The sequence below is a fragment of the Penaeus vannamei genome, chromosome 27 (assembly GCF_042767895.1).
Source record: "Penaeus vannamei isolate JL-2024 chromosome 27, ASM4276789v1, whole genome shotgun sequence".
Classification (NCBI taxonomy): Eukaryota; Metazoa; Arthropoda; class Malacostraca; order Decapoda; family Penaeidae; genus Penaeus; species Penaeus vannamei.
Window position 1 is genome coordinate 31,622,926 of NC_091575.1, and position 11,090 is coordinate 31,634,015.

At 40.0% G+C, this 11,090-nt stretch overlaps 1 protein-coding gene across 3 annotated transcripts in view; it reads left to right on the forward strand.

Annotated features, from left to right (window-relative positions):
• LOC113823914 (GTP-binding protein Di-Ras2) overlaps positions 1-10,686 on the forward strand; it is a 70,355-nt gene extending 59,669 nt beyond the window's left edge. For all 3 annotated transcript variants that reach the window (XM_070141188.1, XM_070141187.1, XM_027376640.2), the window contains exons 2-3: positions 2,009-2,156; positions 7,402-10,686. In XM_070141188.1, coding sequence (XP_069997289.1) covers positions 2,019-2,156; positions 7,402-7,863 — 600 coding nt within the window. In that variant the 5' untranslated portion in view covers positions 2,009-2,018 and the 3' untranslated portion in view covers positions 7,864-10,686. The remainder of the gene's footprint in view (positions 1-2,008; positions 2,157-7,401) is intronic.
• Positions 10,687-11,090: the final 404 nt, after the last annotated feature.

The following is an 11,090-nucleotide window of genomic DNA, read 5'->3' on the forward strand; positions in this document are numbered from 1 at the left end:
TTCTACCTCCTCCTCTTCCTCACCCCCCTCTCCCTCCTCCTCCTTCTCCTCTTCCTCCCCACCCCTCTCCTCCTCCTCCTCCAATTCCTCACCACCCTCCCCCTCCTCCTCCTTTTCCTCCACTTTTTCCTCTTCCCCTTTCGTCGTTGCGATGATTGATGACCCTGTTGTGGCCAAGGGAGCGAGCGCCGAAAAAATATCAAATATGTCATGTTATCGTTTTTTTAAGACAGACTTTGTGTAATGTTTTGTTCTTCGTATTATCACATATATATATATATATATATATATATATATATATATATATATATATATATATATATATATATATATATATATATATATATATATATATATATATATATATATATATATATATTCATTAATTTATGTGTCTGTGTGTATGCGGGTGTCTGTGCGTGTGTGTGTGCGTATGTGTGTGTGTGTGTGCGTGTGTGAGTGTGTGCGTGTTTGTGTGTGTACATATACACAAGAAATTGTTTTATGTGTGTCTCATCCATAAATCTACATTGACATTTCTGCTCACATTCGCATTCATATTCATTTTCATATGTGAATTCCCTTATAAAAAAGATAGAAGGATTAATAGAAAGAGATTTAGATGAATAGATAGACAGATAAAGGGAAAATATGGACGTAGAGTGATAGACAGATTGGCAGTTAGAAGGAGCTTTAAAGTCAGATTGATTGACAGATGACCATTAAGGGAAGTTATCCTTGTTTACACGATTCTCGAAATATTCTTATCTTCTCTCTCATTTATCTCTTTGGGTTCCTATTCTTGTTAGAATTTACCTCTTCTGTTCGTTACTTTTTTATCTCTCTTCTTCTCTTTCTTGTGTCTTTCCTATTTTTTCTAACTTGTGTTTTTTTCCTCTTTCTTGTTTCTTTTCTCTTATTCTTTATTTTTATCAGAACTTAACTCTTTCTTTCATTCTTTTTTCTTTCTTCCGTGTTTTGTCTTTTTTTTCTCTTATTCCCTATTCTCATCAGAATTCACCTCTCCTTTTCTTTCTTTTTATATATTATCCATTTCACTTTCTTGCCTTTTCCCGTTCCATTATTCCCTTCTCTTCATAAACCAGTTTTTTCCTTACATTTCCTTCTCTTTCTTCCTTATTCCTTGCTTGTTTTCCTGTCTCTGTTTTTATCTGTTTGTCTGTTAGTCTGTTAGTCTGTCGTCTCTCTCTCTCTCTCTCTATCCGTTCCTTTCATTCTCTGTTTTATCCACCGGTTATACATTTTTCATCTCCCTCTTCCCTGTTCTCTATCTTTTTTCCCGGTTCCTCCCTTTCCTCCGCTTCATCAACTTTTTATCTTTTTTCTATCTTTCATCAGATTTCCCTTATCCCCTCATCGTCAACGAAATTAATTTTCTCTTTCTTTATGCACCCTTTCCTCATTTCAAATTAACCCTCCCTTCTCTCCTCTCCCCTTTTCCCTCCAGATTATCTTCCCTTTCCCTCTATCTAGCCTCCTATCCCTCCACTCTTCCATTTTCCTCTCCCTCCAAGTCACTTTTCCATTCTCTCCCTCCATCTAGTCTATCCCACCCTCCCCTTCCCCTTCCCTCTTATTCAACCCACCCTCCATGTCATTTATTCCAACACCCTCCCTCCTCCCATTCTCCACCTTATCCTCTCTTCCCTTCTCTTCTCTCTGTCTCTCTCTCTCTCTCTATCTCTGTATCTCTCACTCCCTCTCCCTCTTCCTCTCTCTCTCTCTCTCTCTCTCTCTCTCTCTCTCTCTCTCTCTCTCTCTCTCTCTCTCTCTCTATATATATATATATATATATATATATATATATATATATATATATATATATATATATATATATACATATATATATATATATATATATATATATATATATATTTATATATATATATCTGTCTCTGTCTCTCTCTCCCTCACCCTCTCCCTCACCGTCTCCCTCTCCCTCTCTCGTCCACTCACGCCCTTGCTCACGCCCTTCCTCTCTCCGCAGGCGTGAGAAGATGCCGGAACAGAGTAACGACTACCGCGTGGTGGTGTTCGGGGCAGGAGGCGTCGGCAAGTCCTCCTTGGTCCTGCGCTTCGTCAAGGGCACCTTCCGGGAGTCCTACATACCCACCATCGAAGACACGTATCGCCAGGTGAGTCCGAGCGTGCTGTGTGTGTACGCTGGCGGTGTTTTTGTTTACGTTCGTGTAAGGCGTCGTTCGCGTGCGTGTGGATTCGTGCGGATTCACATGCGCTTGTGTTTGGATGTTTTGTAACATTGTGACATTATTATATTGGGATTTATTGTTTTATGTCACATCTTTTAGAATGTAATTACAGTTCATGTTCTAGTAGTTAAATCTTTGGAATGTGTATACTTTTCATATAAAATAGGTCATAGCTTTGGAATATATTTACTAAACATTCATTTTCATTTTCTATTAGTCACGTGACATCTTTTGGAGTATAAAAAACATTCATTATCGGTTAATCACATCTTTAGAATATATTTACTATTCATATTCCTGTTGACAATATATTTATTTATATATTTTCAATTGTGTTTCCGTTTGTCTGTTTCCCGCTTTTTTTTGTTTCCTTTGTCTTGGTTCTCTCAAGATAACGACTTTTTTTAGTATGATTTTACGTCCTAAAACCGTTATCATCACACTTCATAAAGCATTTTTACGGCGGTTTTATCTCAGCTTGTAAACTCGCTTGCCAAATAATATCTTTCTTTCGTCATTTTGTTAAGAAATAATGTAGTTTTATTGATTTATAGAACCACGTGACTTAGTGAACGGACATCGAAAAATTTTGTTTCTGAATCTTAACGAACTAACGTTTCTGTTGATAATTACGTTTTTTTTTTTTTCGTTTTTTTATAAGATTAGATAATAAAACGTATTTTATTATCTTGAAAAGGAGGACAGGAAGTGGCGGACGTGCCAGAAGGTTAAATGCGCTCTTGTTGTTGTTATTTTTTTAATGATAATCTCATCTCTCTTAGGATTAATTGACGCTGCTATCACTTATTTTTATTGTATATTTTGCCGAATTAGTAAGAACGATTGTTATGACTTTGACCCAAATAGTTTCTAGTGTTTTTTATCTATTTCTCTGGTTTTACTGTACGTTCGTAATCCAACTTTCCTGTCACACATTTGCCGTCCGAAGTTATATGAAATTTGTCATTCGTAAAGTTAAAAAAGACATACTTTCCTGTGGCGTTCACATTTGTCGTTCGAAATGATATGAAATTTGACATTCGTAAAGGAAGAAACAAAACATGCTTCTGTTATATTTTGCCTCTGTTGCGTTCACATTTTGTACGATATTATATGAAATTTGTCATTCGTAAAAGAAAAAAAGCCTCTGTTACGTTCACATTTTGTTGTCCGAAAGTATATGAAATTTGTCATTCGTAAAAAAAGAAAAGACAAAAAAAAATATATATATTTTCCTGTCACGTTTACATTTATCATCCAAAATTATATAAAATTTATCATTCGTAAAGAAAAAACACAATATTTTTTTTACATGTCACGTGCGCATTTATCGACCGAAATGTTATGAAATGTATCATTCGAAAAAGAAAAAAAAAAGTTAGCAGCTGAGGTCACCCTTATGTATTAAGACGAAACAGAGGATCATCTTTAGTTTGGAAACCTTAAAAATACTCACTGGAAACCCTTCCTTGCTGCTTAGAATGGTTTTGTTTTATTTGTTTTTATTTTTTATTTATTTGTTTATTTTATTATCCCCTTTTCTTAATTTTTTATTATTCACATATCCCCTTTTTATACTTATTCTCAATTCCTTTTTTATGCCTATTTCCTTTTTTTATTATACACATTTTATTTTTCTATCATTATTCCTATTTCAATTTTTTTTCCATTATTTCCATTTCCTTTTCTTATTATTACTCTCATTTCCTTTTTATTTTTTCTTTATTTCTATTTCCTTCTTTTATTATTCCCATTTCTTTTTTTCACTATTCCCATTTCATTTTTTTTATTATTCCCTTTTCCTTTTTATTATTCCCATTTCCTTTTCCATTTTTATTCCCATTTCCTCTTTCATTTTTATTCCCATTTCCTGTTTTTCTTACACTTTCCTCTTATCCTCCTTATCATCGTAGCCTCGCATGTCTCCGAGCTGAGGGAGACAAGGGAAAAAGTACAAGAAAAAGTATTCTTTCTCTCCCTCTCTCCCTTACCCTTATTTTGACCCTAATTCTAACCTTGTTTGCCCCCGCCTGGGTGAAGAATGGTGTTCAGGGAAGATATGCACCTGTACCATCTCTCTCTCTGTTTTTCTCTTTCTCTCCTTCCTTTAACGTCTCTTTCTTTCTCTCTCTCTGTTTTTCTCTTTCTCTCCTTCCTTTAACGTCTCTTTCTTTCTCTCTCTCTCTTTTCTCCTTCCTTTATCGTCTCTTTCTTTCTTTGTCTCTATCTCTCTCTGTCTGTCTTTCTTTCTGTCTCTGTCTCTGTCTCTGTCTCTCTCTCTCTCTCTCTCTCTCTCTTTCTCTCTCTCTCTCTGTCTCTCTCTCTCTTTCTCTCTCTCTCTCTCTCTCTCTCTCTCTCTCTCTCTCTCCCTCCCTCCCTCCCTCCCTCTCCCTCTCTCTCTACCTCTCCCTCTCCCTCTCCCTCTCCCTCCCTCTCCCTCTCCCTTCCCTCCCTCCCTCCCTCCCTTCCCTTAACCTAACCCTAATCTCGTCTGACCATGACCCAGACCAAGAGTATAAACGATATGCAGGAAGGGGAACCTACCCTCTGCATCCCTCCCTCCCTCCCTCCCTCTCCTCCTTCCCTCTATCCCTCTCTCTCTATCCCCCTCCCTTTCCTCTCTCTACCTTCCTCCCCTCCCCCTCCCTTCCTCTCCTCCTTCCCACCCTCCTCCCCTCTCTCCCCACCCCTTCTACCTCTCACCCTCCCTCTCCCCGCTCCCTCCTTCCCTCCCTCCCTCTCCCTCTCTTCCTCCCTCCTTCCCACCCCTTCTCCCTCCCTCTCTCTCCCTCCATCCCTCCACCCTTCCTTCTATCCCTCATTCCTTCCCTCCCTCCCTTCCTCCTTCCCTTTCTCTCCCTCCCTCCCTCTCCCCTCTCTTCCTCCCTCCCTCCCTCCTTCCATCCCTGTCCCTCCCTCCCTCCTTCCTTCCCTTCCTCTCCCCTCTCTCCTTCCCAGCCCTTCTCCTCCCTCTCCTTCCTCTCCCTCTCCTTCCCACCCCTTCTCCCTCCTCTCTCTCACCTTTCTTCTCTCCCTCATTCCCTCCCTCCCTCTCCCAATCCCTCCCTCCTCCCTCCCTTCTACCTCCCTCCCTCTCCCTCTCCTCTCTCCCTCCATCCCTTCTCTCTCTCTCCCTCTCCTCCCTCTCCTCCATCCTTCTACTCTCTATCCCTCCATCCTTCTACTCTCTCTCCCTCTCCTCCCTCCCACCATCCTTCTACTCCCTCCTTCTCTCCTCCCTCTCCCTCTCTCCCTCCATCCTTCTACTCTCTCTCCCTCTCCTCCCTTCTCCCTCCCTGCTTCTACTCTCCCTCCCTTCTCCCTCCCTCCCTCCCTCCCTTATCGACCGTCCTTGGGTCTTCGTCTGGCTTCGCTCCTCCTCTTGCGATCTCACTCAGCGCTTTATCTTCTTTCTCCTTCTCCTTATTCTCTCTTTCCTCCTCTTCCCCCTTTCTTTAAATTCATAATTTTTTTTTCAAATCTAAATCTTTTTCCTTTTGTTTATCTTTCCCTTTTTTTTCAATTCTTTCTCGTTCGCTTTATCTTTCTCCTTCTCCCTATTCTCTCTCTCCTCCTCTTCCCCCTTTCTTTAAATTCCTTTATTTTTTTCAAATCTAAATCTTTCTCCTTCTGTTTATCTTTCCCTTTTTTCAATTCTTTCTCCTTGTCTTTATCTTTCTCCTTCTCCTTATTTTCTCTTTCCTCCTCTTCCCCTTTCTTTAAATTCCTTTATTTTTCAATCATTTCTCCTCTTTATCTTTCTCTTTCTTCTTATCTTCTCTATTTATCTATTCAGGGAACCCGCAGCTCCGTGCTTGTGGGAGGAGGGTGAAGGAGGGAAGGACAGGGAGTGATGGCTTTAAAGTAGGAGGAGGGGGAAGGGAGGAAGGCTGAAAGAGGAGGAGGAGAAAGGGAGGAAGAGAAGAAAGAGGAAGGGAGGGATGGCTTTAAAGTAGGAGGAGGGAGAAGGAGGGGGGGAGGCGGAAGAGAGGGTGTAGGGTGGAGTGGGTGGAGGAAGGGGGAGGAGGAGGGAGAAGGAGGGAGGGGAGGGAGGAGGAGGAGAAGGGGGGAGGAGGGAGGAGGGAGGGGAAAAGGAGGGGAGGAGGAGGAAGGGTGAAGGAGGAGGAGGAGCAAAAAGGGAGAAAGAGGAGGAAGGGAAGGAGGAGGAAGAGAGGGGGGTGAAGGGGAGGAAGAGGAGGAGGAGGAGGAAAAAGAGGGGTGAAGGGGAGGAAGAGGAAGAGGAGAAGGAGGAAAAAGAGGGGGTGAAGGGGAGGATGAAGGGAAGAAGAAGGAGGGAGTGGAGGAAAGGGAGAAGGAGGTGGAGGAAGAGGGGGAGAAGGGGAGGAGGAAGGGAGGGGGAGGAAAGGTAACGGAAAGGGAGGAGGGGGAGAAGGAGGAAGGGAAGAAATAAGGAAGTACGGGGAGGAGGAATAGGAGAAGGAGGAGGACGGGGGGAAGGAGGATGAGGGGAGGAAGAGTAGGAAAAGGGGAAGAGGGGGAGAAGGGGAGGAGGAGGAGGAGGAGGAGGGAGGGGGATATCGTTGTGATGAAAATTGTTGGTGATGGGTGCAGTCGTGTCTGGTTTAGTATTATATACCATGTTATTATACTTAGTAATATGAATATACATATCCTCTGTGATCAATGCTGCTAATTTTTAAAGATTCGGATTTAAAAAAATGATAGTCTATCCAAAACGCATGGATTTGTGTATATGTATGTATGTGTGTGTTCGTGTGTATGTACACACACACACACACACACACACACACACATATATATATATATATATATATATATATACATACATGTCCTTTTATCCTTCTGTCTCCTTATTTCCCTTTCATCTCTTTCTTTCCTCTAGTCTTTCATTTCCATTTCACCCTTCGTCCGTTCCCCTTCTGTAAACTCTCCTCATATATATATATATATATATATATATATATATATATATATATATATATATATATATATGTATATGAATGTAGCTAATATTCATTTATTCATTCATCTATGCATTCATTATACTTCGCCCCCATTGACTAACCCAACAACAGAATCCTTCACCACCATTTTCCAAAACACAATCAGCATCACTCGCCTCCCTCCCCAACACCACCACCACCACCCCCTCCTCCCTCACGCCCCCTGACGCCCTCCGTCTTTGCAGGTGATCAGCTGCAACAAGAACATCTGCACGCTCCAGATCACGGACACGACGGGCTCCCACCAGTTCCCGGCCATGCAGCGGCTCTCCATCAGCAAAGGACACGCCTTCATCCTCGTCTACTCCATCACGAGTCGCCAGAGCCTGGAGGAGCTGAGGCCGATCTGGGAGGTGATTCGGGAGATCAAGGGCAACGAGATGGAGTTCCCGATCATGCTGGTGGGGAACAAGTGCGACGAGAGCGACGCCCGGGAGGTGCAGAGCTCGTACGGGGAGGCGCAGGCGAAGGCGTGGAAGTGCAATTTCATGGAGACGTCGGCCAAGACCAACCACAACGTGAAGGAGCTGTTCCAGGAGCTCCTCAACATGGAGAAGAACAGAAATATGTCGCTGCAGCTGGACGGCAAGAAGAACAAGTCGCAAAAGGGCACACGCAAGATCAAAGAGAAGTGTCTCGTGATGTGAGGAGTCCGAGGAGGAGTCCCCGTCGGGTGCTCGCTGCGGGGGGGCCGAGGGGGATGTGGCCTAACTGTGATGTTCCAAGTTCAGATTCCACGGACGCTCTACCACGCACCCCCCCCTCCCCCCCGTCGGGCGAATCTCTGTGAACATTGCTATATTTCGGTGTTAAAGAAAGGTGGAGTTTCGTGTAACGTGTGAAGGTCACAGATCAGTCTAATCATTAGACGTCAACGTGTCATAATATTCTCAGCACAATTTACAAGGCAATACTTTAAGATAATGAAAAAAAGAGAGTTACTCGACATAATATGTAATGATCCGGTTTGATCGCCCCAAAAAGAGGTGAAATATGTTATGTACCTGTTTTGTTTATACCAAAGAGCATGGACTAGTCACATACACTCATATGTGCTGCACAGGGGCCAGTTCCGTCGCGCATTTCCCAAGCATGAAGGACTGTACAGTAATGGTTCCCTTCCGTTGTAAAGACGGCGTTTAGACTATACTTTAAAAAATCTTTACTATACTACAATGGCAACGATCCTCGACAAACGTGATTTTGACACTCTTCGTCCCCCAATAAAAAAAATAAAGAGAGTTTCGTGATAGCTAGACGATATTAGGTTAGCTACAAAGTCAGGATAGTTCACGTTGTTTATACTTAATTATTCAGGTTCCGTGTGACTGTTTCTCCCTTTTAACACATTCCCCCTTAACCTCCCTTAACCCGAGTCCTCCCTTGCCTCGATAGATGAACTCTAGCCACTCCTGACGAGACGTAGCTTCTGACGGACTTCGGGCTGCAACCATCTTGGCTTCAGTACCGGTACTGTTTCAGCTTGGTTGATGTGAGTGCCCGCTGGTTTACCCTTGTTCGGAGTGTGGATAACGACCTTTTCTCCTGTACATAAATGAGACATAATACACGTACATCAATACCTATATATATGCACACAAACCATACACATATATATATGATATAACATACATGGATGTTAACACACCGACACACACTTCAATATGTGTATAATTTAGCACTAATTTTAGATCTTTTAATAGTAATAACACATTGTATACAGAGTCAAGTGATCAAGTGATTTGTAACCAGAATCAAACATGAAGCTATCCAGATACAAGTCAACATCACTGTTGTATATATATATATATAGGTGCTCCTTGTCATCCGCGCTCGAGACATTTTATCACGCCGCAGCACCGCCGCCGTCGCCCTTTCTTCCGCCTGGCGAATAGCTCCCTCAACACGTAAAAGGGCACACTCACTCATTCTGTTATCGCAGAGTTTAAAACGTTGATGTTTTATTTGCGTTATTTGGGTTTTTAGTTCGTTAGTTACAGAAAGATATATGTGTGAAGAAAAAAAAATAAGACGATAATAATTTAGAAGAAGAAATGTTTTCTTTTGGGGGCGGAGCATAACAAAGCTTCCTTGTGGAGTGAAGTTCTTCCATTGTGGACATCTTTTTGATGCGAGTGGATTGTTATTCATCTCATTACTGACGTGACTGTCGATTAAATCCACTCTTAGAACACCAAATACTTCCAGTGTTAAATTTCTACAACGATTAGATAGTCCTGTAACGGCTAACTACTTATTAGAAATCACAAGACAGTAACTTGTCTGATACTCTTAATGATAAATGATAATAATCGAAACAAAATATAGGCTATTCTTTCAAACGACAAGGAAATCTGTCTTAATAGTATTTGATGATAGTTGTATCTGCTCCGCTAAGGCATTGGGAACAAGTTGTTTCCAAAGGTTATATATATATATGTTTTATGGGATACAAAATTACTTCAAAGGATAAATTGTTTGCAAAGGTCATATATAATCTATGGAATACAAAATGACTTCAAAAGGTTGATTTTCAAGACATCACTATTATTAATACTAGAGGTTTTGAGAAGTCAGCCTCATAGCATAAGCATAAGAGTCAGTTTTCCGTGATACACATGTCATACAGTTTCCGTCAACATGGTCAATTTGTATGTTGAGAAAGAGACTTCTTAAAGATAGGAATATTGGTCTGAACAATTTGGCATCAGTGGACTTTGTATTGGTGTAAATCGGTACAGTATACTAAAGCAAGGCAGATATGTATATTGTGTATATATATGTATCTGTGTGGTGTAACACACAGGTTAGTTCCTCAGTGACACTAAAATGTTTCATGTTTGATCTTTCTTCATAACCGTAATGGTTTTTTAATAGCTTATATTCTCCATTGCACTCATGTGATAACACTTTGTGGGAAAAAAAATGTTATTTGGCACGAAAATTGTCGTTAAAAAGAAAAAAATGTTTTGGAATTCTTGAATCATAATAACTTGAGAAGTGTTTGTTGTGGTTTAACTACAGAAGGTGTTTATTTCAGTTTTTTGTAGACTTCACTGCATAATAATCATCAGGGCCTTATCATTGTGTTAGATATTGTAGAAAAGAATAACAAAATACAGAACATGAAAGTGACATCTTGTACTATTGCTTAAAAGTGTATTTCAACTATAATTTTTCTCTTTTTTATTTGTGAAAAAAATGTAGTGATACAACATGCTTACTTAATACCTGTTTTCTTAATTATTATTAGAGTTGTACACTATATTTGGTATATGATATTTTTGACAAAAAAAAATATTTTTCTTTTGTATTTGACCCAAACGTAAACATGTTATTGTTATCATTTTTGAACATTATTATGACCCTCCTACCATACAGGAAATATTGTAAATTACATTACCATTTTGTAAATTGAATCGCTTTAAAAAAATATCAACAAACTTCAAAAAAAATTGGTTCCGTTTATCCATATCTTGTGAAATGAAAACCAACCGTATTTTTTTTTTTTTTTTTTTTTTTTTTGTCTTGAATGCCTTATTATTTAACCAGACTCTACTAAATGCAGTTTTATTATTATTATTATTATTATTATTATTATTATTATTATTTAATATTGGCATTTCGCTTTAATTGGACTGAATATCGGAAAGTTAAAACGTACAGACATACAGAGGAATCGGGTGTTAGTTATGTATATCTAAACTGATTTTTATTTATTTCGAACTTTTATTGTGATATTTGTTATACGTTTTTTGTTTGTTTTGTTTTGTTTGTCTTCATTGCTATCTCTTGTTTTTTTTATCTTTTTTGTTTTTCATATCTGTGTGTTTTTATATATTTTTTTCTCTCTACATAGCAGTCTTTTCTTTTT